This window comes from Fundulus heteroclitus, unplaced genomic scaffold (assembly GCF_011125445.2).
Source record: "Fundulus heteroclitus isolate FHET01 unplaced genomic scaffold, MU-UCD_Fhet_4.1 scaffold_159, whole genome shotgun sequence".
NCBI classification, from domain to species: Eukaryota; Metazoa; Chordata; class Actinopteri; order Cyprinodontiformes; family Fundulidae; genus Fundulus; species Fundulus heteroclitus.
Window position 1 is genome coordinate 248,542 of NW_023396571.1, and position 21,337 is coordinate 269,878.

The window sequence follows — 21,337 nt, forward strand, 5'->3', positions numbered from 1 at the left end:
TCCCTCCCTCTCTCTCTCTCTGTCTCTCTCTCTCTCTCTCTCTCTCTCTCTCTCTCTCTCTCTCACACACAGTCGGGTCCATCAGAATCTCTCCAGCCGGTACCGGCAGCCAGAACTCTGAGTGCTTTTGCGGCGCTGCAGGTCCAGCTTGGATGGATGCGGTGATGCGGCGGCAGGTGCCACCATCATGGGGAGAAACGGAGGCTGCTGATTGGTTGGTTCAAGCAGACGGAAACCTGGAGTTTCTCCATCAGATAATTGGGATTATGGTCGTTTATTCCAGCTTTTATCACAGCCGTCAGACTTCACTTAAAGTTATTAATTTTAACTGTTAATTAAACTGAGGCCTGTTTATAACAATAGATAGATCAATTACAATCAATAGAAAGGGATAAAGTGAAATTTGGTCAGAAATATTTTACTGTAAAAAAACGAACTGTAAAAATCTAAATAGCTTTAAGAAAAACATATCAATAATGATTCATTTCTAATTCTTTTATGAATTTTATTGTATCGGTAAAAAACATTAAAATGCAGTGGGAAAAATAAGAAAAGGACTCATAAGCAAGTATAAAGACTGGAGTATAAATATTATTAATATTTATAAAAATATAAATAGATTTACAGCACATCTCCTACAACATAATTTACTGAAGAAAAGTGACAATTGACCTAAAATATTAACAGTAGTAGGGGTCAGGGGTTGTTGTGGGGGTCAGAGATCATAGTGGGGGTCAGGGGTCGTAATGGGGGTCAGGGGTCATGTGTGTTGTTTAAAGGAGACCCAGCAGAACCTTAACCCTGAAGGAGACCTAAAGGTCCATCAGACTCTGGAGAAGACGACCTTAGAGAACGGCCAGGCTGCAGCTCTTAAGGCGTCCAGCAGCAGAGTTCCCCTCCCACGCCGCGGCGTCTTGGTCGCAGCGGTCGGCGTCATCATGGCGGAGGACAGGAGGACGATCTGGCGATCGAGGCTTCAGGAACGTTGCCTCCGCCTGTCAGCTGCAGAACTCTAGAAACGGGACCAGGCAGGTTGTTTCCAGGTTGAAGAGCAGTGATGCAGCTGGAGGACCAAAGCCAACCAGCGCTGATCTCACTAGGAAGCAACGAGCAGCTAATTCTGGACCCGTCCCCAGCTGCACCTGGTCAGATGTGGTCCTGGGATTCTTCCCGTGATTCAGCCCTTTGTCTCTAACAAGAAGAACGTTTGTGTGGCTTCCCTCCTAAAAGCAGCCGAGGAACACCTCCGTTCTGCTGCCCCCTGTGGCCGTCATGCCCTTGCCCCTCTTCTGTCCGTCTCCTGACACATTCCTCCTCCTTCCTCCTGCTCCCCTTTTCTATTTTCAACCGCTGGTTTCTTGGGGCTTAATTACGGGGGGCCGACTCTGTGGCTGAGGAGGTGTGAGGCGAACAGGGATGAGCGTGACCCTGGAGGAGAAGCCATCAGACAGCGGTCTTAACAATGATAAATCACCCTGAGCACGGCGCTGCAGATACAGCCGCCTCCCTCTAAAATATGGATGGACCTGCAGGAGGAGCAGCAGGAGGAGCAGCGGCGCTCCAGCAGGATCTCCACATTAGTGATTATCAGGTGGAGGAGTGCTCTAACGAAGCGGCACGCCGTGTGCAGCTAATTCCTTTCACAGGCAACCGATTGAAATTCAGCTCATGAATTCAGCATCGCTCATTATTCTCATTGAACGGCGGAAATCTCCTCATTCATGGAGTGGGCTGGAATTAATAATCCCTGAACGGACCGCCGCCCCGTGAGTCCACATGGGGTCAATGATCAGAGCTAAGGTGCACCAGCTACACGCCAAACACGTTTAATCTCCACCTCCTGCTTCATAAATGCTGAGTTTCTGCTTCCATTCCTCTAACCACGCTGCCTTTTGCTCCCCGTTTCTCATTGCTTTGCTCCGTGGAAAGAATTTAGTTTTGATCAAATCCAAAAGGTTCTGCGGTTCTTGCAGGCAGCTTGACGGCCTCCAAACCCAGGTGGACGCTGCAGACCTGTGAGCTTCCTCCTGGCTCACGCGTCTCCTCTCCTGTTGGGTTTTGTCTGGAATGGCTGCGTCACACGGCAGGCGATGCTAACGCTGTGAGAGACACAGCTGGGACGTGCTGCAGGAATCTACCAGAATTAATACAGAATTACAGCTAAACACGGAACCATCTTTGGGAGGAAGTAAAACACTTTGGCCTTCATTGTTTCTGCTTAACGTCTAAAAAGAATCATTATTTCAGTCTAAGGCGATTCTACTGCTATAAAGCAAAGATTTTATTTATTACGGTTTTGTTTAGGAAAAAGTGCATTTATAATTCCATTAATAAAAGCAAAGCAATAGTTGTAACATAATACTGGTGCAATAATGCTTTTAAATCTTTTGTTTTAAGTCGGGTTATGACCTAGCTTGTCCTGTGACATAACAGGATAATTTAATTAAATTTATAAAAGATAAAAAGCGTTTGATTTATGCTTTAAATAAATGGTGAATTTATAGGAAGTCGGTAATAATTATTTAAGTTGGAAACGATGAGCTAGTTAATGTTACATCACAGCAGCTAACAGCCCAGCATCGCCTCACAATGAGGCTTTAAATGTTTTAAATAATTAAAGCTTTGTCCAGCACTTTGTGAAGTCGGAACCACGAGCAGAACTCCACCGGTCCTTGCAGCCAGAACTTTATCCTCACATCACTTTGATGCAGTGAAGGCCCAAACCAGAGAACCTGTGCATCCATCCGGCGCTCTGGGCCTTTTGCAGCTCGATCAGCTGGGAGACGGGAGCAGCTTCCTGGGTAAACGGCACTTTTCTGTGGCTCAGATCAAACATTGTTCCCAGATTGACCTTTGTGCTCCTGCTAACCATCCTTCCTGCCAGCTGAAGCCATCATCCTTCAGCAGACGCCGGCTCGGCTCTCTCCGGCTCTGTGGCGGAGCGGCAGCTGCAGGTGAAACCTAAAGAGAAGTGACAGCCGGAGTTAACCCGTCGCTGCTCGCTCACAGCCGACATGCTGCTCTGTCAGCTCACACAGCGGCTCTCCTCCCCCAGAGCGCCTGGCAGCCAGACCATCTGAGGCCTTATTGAGTTTTCTTTGAATAAATAAATATTTAAAAGGCAGCAGAGCAGGCTGTAAATCAGGCCGTCGCAGAGGCCAGACAATGTGCGCTCACTATTAGTATCAATTTACAAATAAACTGCTTTTTTAGGGACTGGATCTCCGATGTCAGGTTTTGATAAATGGTTTCAATTTGGCAGCTGCTTTGGAGTGTCAGGGTCCATCTGAGGCTCAGCGGCGGCCCGGCGGCTCGCTGCCTCCAGGAATCTGCCTCAGTTAGCCTCATCGCAGGCGGCTGCAGCGACGGTAATCTCCTCACGCCGACCAGGACGCCTGGCGGCGGCTCACAGCGTGCGTCTGAACGCCTGTCAGCGAGCAGCTGACGCCGTTCCTGGACCAGAGACGTGGTGCTGGAGGGAAGGTGAGGGGCCCCATGCACCTCCACTATCTTTTTACTCTTTACTGCGTGTATCACATTAAATCTTTTCATTATCTGCATGTATCAGATTAAATCTTTTTATCTGCGTTTACCAGATTAAATCTTTTTATCTGCATGAATCAGATTACATATTTTTATTATCTGCATGTATCAGATTAAATCTTTTTACTCTTTATTGCATGTATCAGATTAAATCTTTTTATTATCTGCATGTATCAGATTAAATATTTTTATCTGCAGGTATCAGATTAAATCTTTTTACTCTATACTGCTTGTCTCAGATTAAATCTTTTTATTATCTGCAGGTATGAGATTAAATCTTTTTATCTGCGTTTACCAGATTAAATCTTTTTATCTGCGTTTACCAGATTAAATCTTTTTATCTGCGTTTACCAGATTAAATCTTTTTATCTGCGTGTATCAGATTACATCTTTTTATTATCTGCATGTATGAGATTAAATCTTTTTATTATCTGCAGGTATGAGATTAAATCTTTTTACTCTATACTGCTTGTCTCAGATTAAATCTTTTTATTATCTGCATGTATCAGATTAAATCTTTTTATTATCTGCAGGTATGAGATTAAATCTTTTTACTCTATACTGCTTGTCTCAGATTAAATCTTTTTATTATCTGCAGGTATCAGATTAAATCTTTTTATCTGCATGTATCAGATTAAATCTTTTTATCTGCATGTCTCAGATTAAATCTTTTTATTATCTGCAGGTATGAGATTAAATCTTTTTATCTGCGTTTACCAGATTAAATCTTTTTATCTGCGTGTATCAGATTACATCTTTTTACTCTTTACTGCATGTATCAGATTAAATATTTTTATCTGCATGTATCAGATTACATCTTTTTATCATCTGCGTGTATCAGATTAACCCATTAAACATCAGAATCACTGATGATAAACATTTCTATGTAACCTTTACCCCCTAATTAAATACAATCAGCACTTATTCATTAAAATCATAAAACTAATAGTATTTAGGATAACATTATGTACCCTATTTTGTATCATTTTCTATTTAATTTGTTTCATTATGTGTGATTTTTTGTCTTATTTTAAATAAGAAAACAAAATTCTGAGAGAAAACAAAGAAAAAGCTGAAATGAGACGAAATGGCAACCAAACCTGAACCGTTTGCAGAAACAGATCAAGAAGCACCATCCTAACCCTCAGAACCAAACAGAACCAAACATCAGAACCACAGCACCTCTCCAGAGATCTGGACCTGCAGGCAGCAAATCCATCCCAAACAGGGCCAACAGAACCCGTCAGGAGGCTCAGCTTTGGCGCTGCATTCAGGATTGAAATGAAACCATGATGAGATGGGTCCGTTCTGGGTCCAGTCTGAGCCGGGCCGGCGGCGCTGACCCAATAAGCCGTCTGCACTGACCTTTGGTAACCTCTCGGGGTCTCCAGGGTGGCGAGGGATGACCTTCTGTAGCCTCTGGAAGCCGTAGTCGATGGTGGGCTCATTGAGCGCTGTGGGTCAGAGAGAGGACCGCGGTTAGAGTCCGGCACACAGAACCGGAAACAGCCAGGAGCGGGTCGGTCCAGACAGAACCCGCACAGAACCCGGACAGAAAACGGAGAGAACCCAGACAGAAACCGGACAGAAAACGGAGAGAACCCAGAGAGAACCTGGACAGAACCCTGTGATCTTCTGAAAACGACCGTACAGACTCCACGCCTCCAGAGGTTTGTACGACACGTTTTCCACCCGGGTTGCCAGTTCTGTTTCAGCTTCACCCTGTAAGTCAGTGCCTCCCTGAAGGCCTCCGTCCTCCTCCTCCGTCCTCCTCCGTCCTCCTCCGTCCTCCTCCGTCCTCAGCCTGGACCTCTGATGGTTCTGCTGCAGCCAGACAAACATCTGACCACATGGAGGCTCTGAACCCTCTGGTTCTGGGTCCATCCATCATCCCTCCATCATCCATCCCTCCACCCCTCCACCCTTATGTCTGCCTGTGGTTCTCCAGGTTCAGGAGGTCCACCCTCCCTCCCTGGCTGATCCTTGGTGGACGCAGGTCGGTGGAACCCTGGGATCTCCACCAGAGGATCAGAACCGGTCGTTTCTGTAGCTTTAAAACCAAACAGCGGTAGTCTGGTCTCTGCGGTTCCTTAACTGGACTGTTTCTGTACTTTAAGGTGGAGTCTGAGAAGAAGTGACTGAGCTGCTCTGGGTTCTGCAGTCAGAACCTTCCTGAGGCAGGTGGAGCTCACAGTCATCTTCAGAGCGCTGCTTGCTAGCAGCAATCTGCCGTATGCTGTTCATTAGGTGAGCCACCTCATTCTGCCCTAATTCAATCCTGCCACTCCTTTCTTTCCCTCCATTCTCCACTCATTCACCTCTGCAAACAATCAGCCTTCCTCCTCCTCCTCCTCCTCCTCCTCCTCCTCCCGCAGCACCGAGCGGAGCTGCGGAAACACCCGGAAATGAGTTCAGGGAGATACTTCTCCATAATCAAGCCCATTAATCATAAAAGGCTGTCAAATTTGACTTTGGGGACAATTTGTCAGGCGATCCTGCCCACTCGGCTTTTGTCACTGTTGGCTCTTGTATCCTGTAAGGATGATTGACACTTCAAATGCTGCTGAGTAGAATAGCTAGTTTGTGCTAATATGCATAACGGCGGCTTTCATGAATAAGAATAAGGCCGCTATCCGGCAGCACAGAGGGGTCTCCTTCAAAGGCTCCGCCGCTGTTTGTCGCCGCCGCTCCGAATAGATGTTATTACCATTATAACAATATTTGTTTTCTTTTGCGGGAATGGGATGGTGGCGAGCTGCTAAATCAAATTTGTCGCAGCACGTTTGGAGCGGCAGCGGAGGAGAAAAAGGGCTTTCAGGCTGAGGTGGGGATGATGATGTGTGAAGGGTGACAGAGCGCTGAGGGACGTGGGCCTCGCCGCCGACTTCCCGCTCTCCCCGCCTCCCAGACAGGAAGCAGAGAATCTATTACCTCCTCACGCCGCGGATCACAGACCCATTCATTGAAGGGTCCCACAGAGACTTTTTGGAGGCATGAGGAGCAGCCGAGGACCAGGAGACATAACGCAGTGGGACGACACGAGCAGCAATCAGCAGCAAATCCCACACCGGATCGTGTCCCAACGCTGCACACCTACATCCAGACTGGTAACCAGCTGGAGGCTCGGTGGGGGCGGCTGCAGAACAATCACTCCCATTTAGATCTGAGGGGGGGGGGTGCATCTGAACACACCGTGCTGCTGCAGCAGACCCCAACCCAACAAAACTCTCTGCTTCATTTGGTGTTGTTTCAACTTCCTGCAGAACATCAACAGTTTAAACAGCATAACTCTTAGCTAAAGAAAATCAGATGTCCTCCACAGCCTGAGGGTCTTTATCTCCACACAGCTTCAACTCCTCATGCAGATGCATTCACTGAACCTCAGAAATGGCAACGCTATTGTTCTACTTTGCTTCATAACACCAAATTCCCAGCAGAAGATTCACCGTTTTAGAGTAACAGGCTGATAATGATCCAGCAGCACCTTTTCAAAAGATGGAAAGAGAAGAAAGCAAAGCTTTGACATTAAGTTCAGTTAAAACACTTCAGCCAAGCTGCTTGTTGGTGATCTGGTTTCTCATCCACCTTCCCAACCATTGTCAATGATTGACAACGCTCAGGTAATGAGGCTCACCTGGACCCGGTCAGCAACAGGTGATTAGTAACGCTGGAGCTGCTCACCATGTCCAGACCATCAACATGAGTAGTGGAACTGCACCTGAAGATCTGAGGAAGCCCCCAGTTCCTCCTCCCTCTCTGGGCCAGAAACTGGGTTCAGTGCTGCCAACATCAACGCTGACGTTAACGACAGAACCAATCAGAACCAATCAGAACCAATCAGAACCAATCAGCATTCCCAGAAGATTACAGGAGTCAAGTTCTGGAGGATGGGTGTCCTCAACGTTTAGATGTCTCCAAGGTCCAACACACCCAAACACAATTAGGTCAGTTAGCAGGATCCAGCTGTGTTCTCTTCCTCAAGTCTTCACCTGGAGTCTGGGCTTTGACTAGGCCATTGTGAAACACAGCTCTGCTATGATCTAAACCATCCCATAATATCTCTGGCTGTATTTTCAGGGTGGCTCTGTTGCAAGAGGTGAACCTCCACCGTCTTCTGCAGGCTTCACTCCATCTCCCCCCCCCCCCCCCCCCCCCCCACACACACACACACACCATGACGGCTTTATTCTAGCAACGCTTCCTTAAATATAAATGTAGTAATAAATAATAAATCCATTTATAATTTATTTAAAAGTGAACATGTAACAAAGCTCTGAGGCCACAAACAGAACATTAGACTCAGGAACACGGATGGACTCTAACCGCTTGAACTAGATTTAATCAGAGTGAGGGGTCTGAATACTAATGCCATCACACTCTTCAGACTGTTTTTCTAAGCATGGACTATTTCCCATCCTCTCAACCTTCAGTCTGTAAAATAATATCTTAACTTCAGAGTTTGTGGTTGGAACAGGATTCATTTACAGGGTGTGAATACTTTCTCTCTCAGTTCTCCTGTAGTGACGTTCCTGGTGATGCGACTCTTCCTGGAGGGAATGTCAGGAGAAATGAAGACCTAACTGTTGGATGGGCGGATGAAACAAAGACCCCCCCCCTTCCCCCCTGCAGAAATTAAGCTCATTACTCACTATATTAACATCTTGCTGCCCTTTGACCTCAGCCCCCATTGGCTGCCTTCAGGCTCCAAAGTGCCCCCAGCCAATCGGTGGTGGCTACTCCCTCCCAGCAGTCAGTACTCCCCCCCCCCCAGCCCCCCCAGCCCCCCTCCTCCCATTAAGCCGCCCATATGAAGACAGATTGCCTGATTTAGTGTAAACATATGCTGCGATTGCAGGCATCAGTGGCACTTTCTGCGGGGTAATTCCTATCGATTTGCTCTCCTTGTGGGGACCCAGCCGCCACCGCTCTGCCGTCTGAGGCGCCTTGTGAGGAGCAGGGAGGCAAGAAGCTGATTCCTCCCATATTTAATCAAGTGTTTATGGTCCTCTGTCTGCTTTCTGCTCTCCGCTCGCTGTGAAAGGGATCAAACGGTTGGTCGGCGTCCTGCAGATGGGCTCGCTCACTGATTAGGCAGCTAAGAGAGCGAGGAGAGCTAGAGGAGCAGAGAGGGGAGGCGGGCCACGTCGTCTTAAACTAATTTAGCCACGCTAGATTTGCAGCTTGGGAGGAGACGAGGGCTGGGCGAGCAGCAGACTTCCTGCACAAACTCCAGCTTCATGTGTGACACTGCTGCGGGCTGCTGCAGCGGGCGGCTTAAACAAAAGCAGAAGGACGAACAATACCTCCTCAGGTGGTTTCCAGCAGCAAAACAAAAAGCACTAGAGATGCAGACAGGTGTGCTGGTCTGAGCCAAGCTCAGCCTGATGCTCATCTGGTGGATTACTGGAAGCTCTCAGCAGTTTAATCTTCATCCTCTCTGTATTTATTCACCTCCGCTTCCCTCTGACAGCTCACGCTCGCTGCTGGTTTGCACAAATTTCCCGCTCGGAGATGGGATGTTCCCTCAGGAGACGTTCAGAGCGGGCCGCTGCTTCCGCCGTGATGGCTTTGTGGCCCAGCACTCATGTCCCTGATGAGCAGACACCTGCTGCGTGGCTTCCTGCTCTATTGCCCTGATCATCCAGATCCAGGGCAGGCGGCTCCCTGGACGCCGTCTCCGTCCCGCTCAGTGATTGATGCGGTCAGCGCCGCTGATGATGAGGAGGAGGAAGAGGGGCTGGCTGACGGTCAACACCTCGATGGTGTTGGTGGGCTCAGTCAGTCTCCACCAGATGGGACGATGACAACATCTCCATGGATCATCTTCAGAGCAGGGTTAGGGTTGTCCATCTTCCTCCTCCAACATGTCCTGAGAACCAACATCCATCCATCCATCTGTTAACTTGTCCATCCATCCATCCATCCATCCATCCATCCATCCATCCATCCATCCATCCATCCATCCATCCATCCATCCATCCATCCATCCATCCATCCATCCATCCATCCATCCATCCATCCACAGGGACTAATCTCCATCATGGAGTATCTTGCTCTAGTATCTCATCTTTCCTCACAGATGCTGCAGAGTAACTCAGAAATAATCCAGGTTGCAGGTATTTTCCACCACGAGGCGCTGAAGCTTCAGGAGATCAAAGCTGCTGCACACAGGTGGACGACATTCTCTGAATGTTTCCTCCAATCAGGACAAATTCCTAAGTTTGATCTGAGACCTGCCTGGTGACCTCAGAGCTCCAGGTTACCTTTTCTCTGAGCTTTGTGATTGGACGGTTTATCCATGCAGAGTTAGTCTTTCAATCAGCCCAGAATAACCTGTGCCTCAAAGAAACGCCTCCCCAACCAGTTGTTATTTTCAGGAACAGCAGCAGAAAGAGCCCCGCAGAAACGACTAATTACTCACCATTAGTTCCACAAGTCCCTGAAGTGGAGCGGTTTTATGTGAAAGGAGGAGAAGTCCCCTGATGGAGAACACACTTCTGCTGCTCTCTATTAAAAGGCCCCAGATCAAAGAAAAAAAAAACGCTCTGTGAGCGTCACATGGCTCCGCGTTCGACAGGTGAGACACGGCAGGTGAGACAAGGCAGGTGAGATACAGCAGGTGAGATACAGCAGGTGAGACACGGCAGGTGAGACACGGCAGGTGAGACACGGCAGGTGAGACACAGCAGGTGAGACAAGGCAGGTGAGACATGACAGGTGAGACATGACAGGTGAGACACGACAGGTGAGACACGGCAGGTGAGACACGACAGGTGAGACATGAAAGGTGAGACATGAAAGGTGAGACACGACAGGTGAGACACTACAGGTGAGACACGACAGGTGAAACACGACAGGTGAGACACGACAGGTGAGACACGGCAGGTGAGACACGGCAGGTGAGACACAACAGGTGAGACACGACAGGTGAGACACTACAGGTGAGACACGACAGGTGAGACACTACAGGTGAAACATGAAAGGTGAGACACGACAGGTGAGACACTACAGGTGAGACACGACAGGGGAGACACGACAGGTGAAACACGACAGGTGAGACACGACAGGTGAGACACGGCAGGTGAGACACGGCAGGTGAGACACAACAGGTGAGACACGGCAGGTGAGACACGACAGGTGAGACACAGCAGGTGAGACAAGGCAGGTGAGACACGACAGGTGAGACACGACAGGTGAGACACAGCAGGTGAGACACGGCAGGTGAGATACGACAGGGGAGACACGACAGGTGAGATACGGCAGGTGAGACACAGCAGGTGAGACACGACAGGTGAGACAAGGCAGGTGAGACACGACAGGTGAGACACAGCAGGTGAGACAAGGCAGGTGAGACACGACAGGTGAGACACGACAGGTGAGATACGGCAGGTGAGACACAGCAGGTGAGATACGACAGGGGAGACACGACAGGTGAGATACGGCAGGTGAGACACAGCAGGTGAGACACGACAGGTGAGACAAGGCAGGTGAGACACGACAGGTGAGACACAGCAGGTGAGACAAGGCAGGTGAGACACGACAGGTGAGACACGACAGGTGAGACACAGCAGGTGAGACACGGCAGGTGAGATACGACAGGGGAGACACGACAGGTGATACACGGCAGGTGAGATACGGCAGGTGAAACACAGCAGGTGAGACACGACAGGTGAGACAAGGCAGGTGAGACACGACAGGTGAGACACAGCAGGTGAGACAAGGCAGGTGAGACACGACAGGTGAGACACGACAGGTGAGACACAGCAGGTGAGACACGGCAGGTGAGATACGACAGGGGAGACACGACAGGTGAGACACGACAGGTGAGACACGGCAGGTGAGACACAGCAGGTGAGACAAGGCAGGTGAGACACAGCAGGTGAGACACGGCAGGTGAGACACAGCAGGTGAGACAAGGCAGGTGAGACACGACAGGTGAGACACGGCAGGTGAGACACAGCAGGTGAGACAAGGCAGGTGAGACACAGCAGGTGAGACACGGCAGGTGAGACACAGCAGGTGAGACACGGCAGGTGAGACACAGTAGGTGAGACACGGCAGGTGAGACATGAAAGGTGAGACATGACAGGTGAGACACGACAGGTGAGACATGAAAGGTGAGACAAGGCAGGTGAGACATGAAAGGTGAGACACGACAGGTGAAACACAACAGGTGAGACACGGCAGGTGAGGCACGACAGGTGAGACACGACAGGTGAGACACGGCAGGTGAGACACAGCAGGTGAGACATAAAAGGTGAGACACGACAGGTGAGACAAGGCAGGTGAGACAAGGCAGGTGAGACACGACAGGTGAGACACGACAGGTGAGACACGGCAGGTGAGACACGGCAGGTGAGACACGACAGGTGAGACAAGGCAGGTGAGACATGACAGGTGAGACACGGCAGGTGTGACACGACAGGTAAGACAAGGCAGGTGAGACAGCTGGATCCAGTTATCACTGCCTCCATCATGATACAATGTTAGAATTAGTGCCTAAGGTTTAGTGAAAGAAATGGAGGAACTTCAGGTTCTGACCCAGAACCTGAGCAGGTTCTGGGTCAGAACCTGAGCAGAACCTGCTCCAGGAGCAGAACCTGCTCCTGAATCAAACAGAACTAAACCAAAACAGATCATAAACTAGGACTTAGACACAATAATGACAGCAGGCCTGCAGCAGATTTCAGGGTATTGCTCCCTCAGCCTACAGGCTACATGAAACTTCAGCCTAAAGATTCATGGAAACTTCTTCTGCCACACGAAGCCACTAATGGAGCTCCTGCTGCCAGCGCCGCTGTAGAAAGTATTCCTGGATCAGAGCTTCTGGGATCTTTTTGTCTCTCTGCTCGGTTTCTCAAACCCCCTGTGGGTGGTGGCAGATGGCCGAGGGATTGCTGCAGAGCCAGCGACACGGAGCAGAGACTGTCCACTGTTCCTCATCCAGGACGGCTGATCATCCAGAGCTCAACAGGCCTTCCCTTCCTCTGCTCCAGGTTGTTCCACCGTACAGCCCGGTGGCCTGCAGACAAGATGCAGGGCGGAGAACACCAGGCAAGGTGAAGGTGTAGGATTGATCACCTGGAACCCTCTCATTCCATCATCTTGGTGATTTCTGTGCTGTCTGTTGTCACTGGGGAGGTTCTGTCAGCTCCAGTTCAGAGGTTCTGGGACTTGTCTGCGTGGCGATGAGGAGCGAGGCGTGTTGGTGACACCTCTGGCTGATCTCCTCACAGCAGCCTGGTGTTGCTGCTGCTCATGAAGCTGTACAGGTGAGACGCTTTAAATCATGTTTGCTTCCTTAAAACATCTGCTGCTGGTAAATTTAGGCCAGCAGACAGATGGCAGCTTTCAGCGCGATGCTCTGACAGAAAAAAGGTGATTCAGACTCAGAGAAAACACAGTTTGCTGCATCTGACACCCCGCAAAAGTTTACACTGTTATTTCCTGACAAATCAAGGCAAACATGAAACAGAAACACTTAGAAACAATCTAGTTTAACCTTTGATCTCCTTCAGCTACATCTTTTCTTCTCATGAGAAAAACAGCAAAGCTTCCAATTTCATTTGAATTACAGCTGCAGACTATGCAGGAAAGATTTGGTCTTAGTATTCCAGGGACCATCAGAAAGCTGTCAGGCTAAATAACCTGGACATAATGTTTGGTGTCACCGCTTCAGATGGAGGTCTGCACTCATTTTCCTGCAAACGTCACTTTGAGTGGAGCCATAAAAGACGAGGAGCGCATGCTGCCTCTCGGTTCCGTCAGCTGCTGGAAGCCGATCTGCAGCCGCTTACACATAATTGCCTCCATGTGTTACTCTGACAGTAATTAAACAATAAAAATTCAGAAGTCAATTAGTGAACAGTGCTTCAGATTTGAGGAGAAGAACAGAGGTGGAGGGGGGGGGGAGGAAACGGCTCCTGCTGCTCAAACCTTGGACTCCTTCCACGTTCCACAGGTTCACATTGGGAGAAGAACCTTCAGATCGGGACGTTCCAAACGTTTGGTTATGGGAGAGCAGCGAGGGAACTTTAACTTCAGGACAACAATGACTCAGATGGAGGAGGGTTTTCCTTTGAAGAGCTGCTTAATCTCAGCGACACAGGATGCCAACGCCCACTCTGGAAAGTCTCTTTCTCAGAAAACAACCTGCTGAGGACAGATACACAGGACATCACAGGAGCTCCAGCAGCAGAAAGAGAAGAAAATGGCTGGAGGACAAAAACGTCTCACATTAACACGATTGAGCCCTGAGAGATTTAACAGCAGAACCACCAGAACCTTTACTCATCTGGAATCTGCAGTGAAGGTCCGGTTTGACCTGATGTGACCCGACTAAAGAAACCTTTCACCCTACTGCAACACAGTTTCCACGCTCCTCTTCCTCCTCTTCCTCCTCTTCCTCCTCCCTGACTCCACAGTCCTGCTTTTCCGCTCTTCTCTTCCTGTCATCTGACTTCATCATCCCAGTTTTCCTCCTCCTGGGTCTCCTGGGCTCAGAACCTCAGGTGCAGCTGCAGGAGGAGCAAGGAGGCGCTGTGGGGACGGAGCGCCTTGAAATTAATGATGGAGCCTGGAGGTATTGACTTCCTGTGAAAACCAGCGGGCCGAGCGCCGCAATAACTCAGCACCCATCGACCCCCCCCCCCCCTGTCTCCTTACCCATCCTCCCCACTCACGCCTCATCGATCCGCGGCAGTACAAGCTCTGAGGCGCCGCCGTCAACCCGGCAGCCCCGGCTGACTCGCTCTACACCCACTGGGAGGCTGGGGGTCTGGAGGCTGGGGGTCTGGAGGTCTGGGGGTCTGGGAGGCTGGGGGTCTGGAGGTCTGGGGGTCTGGGGGTCTGGAGGCTGGGGGTCTGGAGGCTGGGGGTCAGGAGGTCTGGAGTCTGGGGGTCTGGAGGCTGGGGGTCTGGAGGCTGGGGGTCTGGAGGCTGGGGGTCTGGAAACTGGGGGTCTGGAGGCTGGGGGTCTGGAGACTGGGGGTCTGGAAGCTGGGGGTCTGGAGGTCTGGAGACTGGGGGTCTGGAGGTCTGGAGGTCTGGAGACTGGGGGTCTGGAGGCTGGGGGTCTGGAGGCTGGGGGTCTGGAAACTGGGGGTCTGGAGGTCTGGGGGTCTGGAGGCTGGGGGTCTGGAGGCTGGGGGTCTGGAAGCTGGGGGTCTGGAGGTCTGGAGGCTGGGGGTCTGGAGGTCTGGAGGCTGGGGGTCTGGAGGCTGGGGGTCTGGAGGCTGGGGGTCTGGAGGTCTGGAGGTCTGCACACACGCCTGTGAGGTCTACAGCGCAGTACTTCACCACAAAGAAGATGATCCACTGCAGAACTCAAAGCCTCACTGTACTACAGTAACAGCTGAAAATGTGGATCTACATTTATGGAGCTCAGTTTGTCTCCTTCATTTAGTTATCGACCCTCGGCTGTTACCAAGCAACAGCCGAGGGTCGGTCCGCTGTCGATAAACGGAGAGGAAGCGCGTTCCTGGCCTGGGAACATGAATAAAACCAGCAGAACGATGGAGCGTAGGAAATGCTGAGCAGAAAGCTGAGGAGGAATCCGTTTAACTCCGTCTCTCCTCTCCGGCTTCTTGTCATTCTTCGGAGCGCTTGTTGCCTCGGGCCAGTTTCTCAGAGCGAAGCTGCGGGATCAAATCCTCAAGCTGCTCTAAGCCGCAGAGAGGAAGAGAGTCGGGAATGTGGGAAACACTCGGATCTCACTGCTCGTCACCTTCAGCTGCACCTGAGAGGCTGCAGGAGGAGGGGGAGAAGCCAACCCGCTCAGCCTGCTCACATTCTGCAGAGAACGTAGAACCCGCCGTGGCCATCGGGACCAGAGAGCCCACCAGGCACCTTTGGACTCCAAGGAACCAGGTCCATGTCTTTACCTTCCTCAATGACCACCATACACCTGGTCAGGTGCGTCAGAAACTTCTACACAGGAAGCCCTGAAGCTGGGCTCTCTCTACGACCTCTGAAGTCACGGTTGGTTTACTGTAGCCTCTGAACCAGATCTGAAAGATCATTCCTGTTTAAATGCAAATGCTGTTTGCAGATTTAAGACAAAGGTTGAATTTTAAACACGAAGCAGGAACCAGAACTTCCACTGAGGACCCAGAGTCCCTTAATAACTATCAAGAACCCGTAGAGCAGAGCCCGACGTCCGTTTTATCTGCCGTATTACGTGTTTCTATCTGAGTAAACGAGCGTTTCCAAGAGGACCGGAGATGAAAAGGACCTGAGCAGTAAGTGGTGGAGCTCCTCTGGAGAGCTCAGTGCTGCTGATGAAGGCTGAGGACGGGTTCCTGAGGACGGGTTCCTGAGGACGGATTCCTGAGGACGGGTTCCTGAGGACGGATCGCTGAGGACGGATCCCTGAGGACGGATCGCTGAGGACGGGTTCCTGAGGACGGGTTCCTGAGGACGGATCGCTGAGGACGGGTTCCTGAGGACGGGTCGCTGAGGACGGGTTCCTGAGGACGGGTTCCTGAGGACGGATTCCTGAGGACGGGTTCCTGAGGACGGATTCCTGAGGACGGGTTCCTGAGGACGGATCCCTGAGGACGGGTTCCTGAGGACGGGTTCCTGAGGACGGATCCCTGAGGACGGGTCGCTGAGGACGGGTCGCTGAGGACGGGTCGCTGAGGACGGGTTCCTGAGGACGGATCGCTGAGGACGGATCCCTGAGGACGGGTTCCTGAGGACGGGTTCCTGAGGACGGGTCGCTGAGGACGGGTTCCTGAGGACGGGTTCCTGAGGACGGATTCCTGAGGACGGGTTCCTGAGGACGGATTCCTGAGGACGGGTTCCTGAGGACGGATCCCTGAGGACGGGTTCCTGAGGACGGGTTCCTGAGGACAGATCCCTGAGGACGGGTCGCTGAGGACGGGTCGCTGAGGACGGGTCGCTGAGGACGGGTTCCTGAGGACGGATCGCTGAGGACGGATCCCTGAGGACGGGTTCCTGAGGACGGGTTCCTGAGGACGGATCGCTGAGGACGGATCCCTGAGGACGGATCCCTGAGGACGGATCCCTGAGGACGGGTCGCTGAGGACGGGTTCCTGAGGACGGATCCCTGAGGACGGATCCCTGAGGACGGATCGCTGAGGACGGATCCCTGAGGACGGATCCCTGAGGACGGATCCCTGAGGACGGGTCGCTGAGGACGGGTTCCTGAGGACGGATCCCTGAGGACGGATCCCTGAGGACGGATCGCTGAGGACGGATCCCTGAGGACGGGTTCCTGAGGACGGGTCGCTGAGGACGGATCCCTGAGGACGGGTTCCTGAGGACGGATCCCTGAGGACGGGTTCCTGAGGACGGGTTCCTGAGGACGGATCCCTGAGGACGGGTCGCTGAGGACGGGTTCCTGAGGACGGATCCCTGAGGACGGGTTCCTGAGGACGGATCCCTGAGGACGGATCGCTGAGGACGGATCGCTGAGGACGGATCCCTGAGGACGGATCGCTGAGGACGGGTTCCTGAGGACGGGTTCCTGAGGACGGATCGCTGAGGACGGATCGCTGAGGACGGATCCCTGAGGACGGATCCCTGAGGACGGGTTCCTGAGGACGGGTTCCTGAGGACGGGTTCCTGAGGACGGATCCCTGAGGACAGATCGCTGAGGACGGGTTCCTGAGGACGGGTTCCTGAGGACGGGTTCCTGAGGACGGATCGCTGAGGACGGATCCCTGAGGACGGATCGCTGAGGACGGATCACTGAGGACGGATCGCTGAGGACGGGTTCCTGAGGACGGGTTCCTGAGGACGGATCCCTGAGGACGGGTTCCTGAGGACGGATCGCTGAGGACGGATCCCTGAGGACGGATCGCTGAGGACGGATCACTGAGGACGGATCGCTGAGGACGGGTTCCTGAGGACGGGTCGCTGAGGACGGGTTCCTGAGGACGGGTCGCTGAGGACGGTTTCCTGAGGACGGGTTCCTGAGGACGGATCCCTGAGGACGGGTTCCTGTGGACGGATCCCTGAGGACGGGTTCCTGAGGACGGGTTCCTGAGGACGGGTTCCTGAGGACGGATCCCTGAGGACGGGTTCCTGAGGACGGGTTCCTGAGGACGGGTTCCTGAGGACGGATCGCTGAGGACGGGTTCCTGAGGACGGATCGCTGAGGACGGATCGCTGAGGACGGATCGCTGAGGACGGGTTCCTGAGGACGGATCCCTGAGGACGGATCCCTGAGGACGGGTTCCTGAGGACGGATCGCTGAGGACGGGTTCCTGAGGACGCGTTCCTGAGGACGGGTTCCTGAGGACGGATCCCTGAGGACGGGTTCCTGAGGACGGGTTCCTGAGGACGGATCCCTGAGGACGGATCCCTGAGGACGGGTTCCTGAGGACGGATCCCTGAGGACGGGTTCCTGAGGACGGGTCGCTGAGGACGGGTTCCTGAGGACGGGTTCCTGAGGACGGGTTCCTGAGGACGGGTTCCTGACTGCTGAGGGGAGTTCAGGGAGAATCTAAACATCTGCTCTGACCTCTGAGCCTAGAGGATGAAGATGATGGGGTTACAGTGACTCTATTTCCTTTTCTCTGACTTTTTTCCAGTCTTGATGAGGTAAGTGGAAAGCCTCATCAGGGTCCACAGGAACATCTGTGAGAACGTTGTGGAACAGACCTGAGGAGGAGGAGCCGCTCTCAGCCCGTCGCTCCAAACGTCTCAAATGTTCTGGTGGTTCTGAACACCCTGAGGACAGGAAGTTACACGCCATCATCAAAAAAAAAAAAAAAAAAGAGAGGAATGTTATAAGAATTATTATTCTGAAGTCACTATGGCCTCACACCACTCGGACAGAGGAGGCCTGGAGACCTGATGTCTGTGTATAAGATCCACTGTTTGCTGATTGCAAGGCCAAATGCTGCAGCTGCTGAGGGATACTGATTGTTTACGATAGACTGTCTTTGTTTTGTCTCTAGCCAAGGCCACGGTGCAGTATTAGGGGAAGCCCGAAAAGCGAGGCAGACAGAGACTGCAGCGGAACCGTGGGGTGCGATTACTTTCCATCTATGTGAATCTCTGCTCTGTTTCTCAATAAAAGGCTGGAACGTCATACCACCGTCTTGTCATTTGGTAAAGATGGGAACTCAGTTACAATTGTTTAATATTCCACCCAAAACTCCCACAACAGCTGCCAATGAGACGCTCTGACAGCGGCCGTACTGAGCACGCTCAGTAGGAGGAAGACTTCTGGCAGGTTCTCCAGTGTGGATGAACTGTGTGCAGAACACAACCTAAGCTATCAGAACCTTTCTGAACATATGCAGAAATGTATTGCTGGGTTTTCTAATTTTAGCAATCCTCTCTGACAGGGGAAGTTTTTCCTGTTTAGGTTTGAAGGGTTTGCTTCATAATATTGTTGCAGAGAGAGAGAAGAATACAGATTTTCTGTTCCAGCTGGATTCCTGACTGATGATGTGAACAGCGTCTCTGACCCAGTGACGGCTTTCCAAAGAGGACAGCATCCTCTAGCAGCAGCAGCTCTATTCAGACCCCGCTCCAGCTCCAAGCACAGCCCTCAGCTCCCGCCTCCCTATCTGCGACGGGGATCACAGATTAGCATTGCAAAAGGAGGCGGCCGGAGCGTCCATTGTGAGCGCCCATCGCTGTGTGCCATCGGAGGAGGCGGTGCCTCGGTAAAGACGATAAATGGTGTTAAACAGACAGCCGAACACACTCGCCTCCTTCACGGCCCGATGCAATGACATTTACTTATCGCACTAAACAGCCCTCCATCTGACCTTTCTGCTACTTTGAATGACATCTGGATATTCTGACAGAATGAGCCGAGGCAGCAACGGCTCCGATGTGAGACAAAGATACTGCCGACAATGAGTCTGAAGGGCGAAAGGAGAAAAAAGGGAAGAAACTCTGGAGAAAATGTTTACTGAAGGTCCTGCAGGGTTCTGGCCAACAATAAGAGTTCAAACAACCCAGAACTTCCAACCTGCACCACACACAAGAGGCAAGGAGAGCTGCAACTGCTTCAGCTCAGGATGGAGAACCAGGGAGCAGGACCTTCTATGGGGGGGGGGGGGGGGGGGGGGGGGGTGTGCACCTGAGGAGGTGCTGAGGAGCGTAACAGCAGGCCGTCTTTCTGAGAACGTTCTGAAAAATCCTCAGCCAAACTAATAAAGGAAAGGTTGTCTCCCTTCCCCGGATGAAGGTTATAATTATACCAGGAATAAGTTTCGCTATAGATGTCATCAAAATGCACATTACTGCAGATTTGTTGTGGGCCAGAATCTCAGAGCAACTCGGTGACGTAGGCAGGAAACGTATTCAAATATTCGACTAAACTGATGAATGAAAGATTTCTGCCTTCCCTGACCGATGATTATGAAAGTAATATACATACTTCTGGCTAGAACCGTCTTTAAAATGCATGTAAACGCAGCTGTATTGCTTTAATGTCTAAAGTAGGTTGGGTTGCTATAATATTCTACGCGATACTGACGGGGGGGGGGGCGCCATGTGTCAGGTTGTGACTCTAAGGGAACCCCGAGTAGGGAATGGGAATGTGTTGCTCTAACAGCAGAGACGCAAACAGTTCCAGCTCATGGCTGAGTGATTCACAGTTCCCAACAGGAACTAGTTCCTCAGTGAGTGTGGAGGACCTGGTGTGTGCGGTCTGAGGCGACCTCCATCTGGGCAGCTCTGAGTTTACGCTGAGTTTACGCTGAGTTTACGCTGAGTTTACGCTCTCATCCACACATTTCCTCTTCCTCGGGTCAGAAAAGTGAGAAAATGGTCCATGGTGGAACCACGGCGAGCTGCTGGAAGAAAACATTTAAGGCAGCGATGTGTAACCTTTAGCCACTAGGGGGCACTAAACCTGGAAGTTAGGGGTTTAGCGCCCCTGCAGGCCATTGGCAGCACTGCATGGTCGCTAAATTAAACAGTCCCCCTCCGTGTTTTGGAACCTGATAGCAGAGCAGTTTGGAGCAGCAGACTGAAGTCATGGAGTTACTAAATATGAGATCATATTCACCCTGTAGATTAAATCCTACATCAGAGACCCAGAGATATGTCATCAGGTAGGCGTCACATCTGTTTTGTTGCTGCTCTAACCCAGAATGGATCCGTTCTAATCCAACCCTCTCAAGTTACACACAGAGCATCAATACGCACCAAGTGCTGACCTGAAAAATTAATGACTATAGCCCAAATGAAGCTAATACTGCAGCTTTAAAGACAGAATCAGCTGCAGCCACAGTTTAACGTCCCAGTTAGAAACCAAGATGTCTCAGAGCTCCTGTTCTCTGCCGTTCCCATGTGGACCAGGTTATGGGATGCCTGCAGAATAAGACATCCTCCTTCAGCGGTAGGAGCAGGAGCCGAGAAGAGGAGCAGGCAGCAGATGATGAAGGTTCTTCAGAACCCCTCACTTTCCATCGGAACCAGAGTCAGATCCACTCAGGTCAAACTCTCCTCTCTACTGCCCCCCCCCCCTCTGAGTTGAGAACCTGAACCTCACCTCCTCAGCATGTTAACGAGGTGACCGACCAGTTTAATCAGCTGACATCTTTCATCTTCATCACACTGAAGGTTTGTGTTCCAGCTGTGAAGTTGTCTTACCGGTGTAGACGAAGCGTCCCGGCGCTCCTTTGCAGAACTGTTTGGACTTGTAGGACAGCGTGACCTCCACCACTCCAGGGATGTGCCGAGGGGGAGTCTGTACCCGGATGGCGTGGGGGGTGATCAGCTGCAGGGCGAGAACAAGTGGAGATGGTTGCAGAAGTTGGGGAACCCCTCCTTCACCTTAAAATGTCTTATCAGCTCAACT

At 51.4% G+C, this 21,337-nt stretch overlaps 1 protein-coding gene across 5 annotated transcripts in view; it reads right to left on the reverse strand.

Annotated features, from left to right (window-relative positions):
• LOC105918713 (transcription factor COE3) overlaps nt 1-21,337 on the reverse strand; it is a 166,264-nt gene that overhangs the window by 20,003 nt on the left and 124,924 nt on the right. For all 5 annotated transcript variants that reach the window (XM_036129345.1, XM_021311314.2, XM_036129346.1 and 2 more), the window contains exons 10-11: nt 21,130-21,256; nt 4,909-4,997 (exon numbers count right to left, since the gene is read on the reverse strand). In XM_036129345.1, the coding sequence (XP_035985238.1) occupies nt 4,909-4,997; nt 21,130-21,256 (216 nt within the window). The remainder of the gene's footprint in view (nt 1-4,908; nt 4,998-21,129; nt 21,257-21,337) is intronic.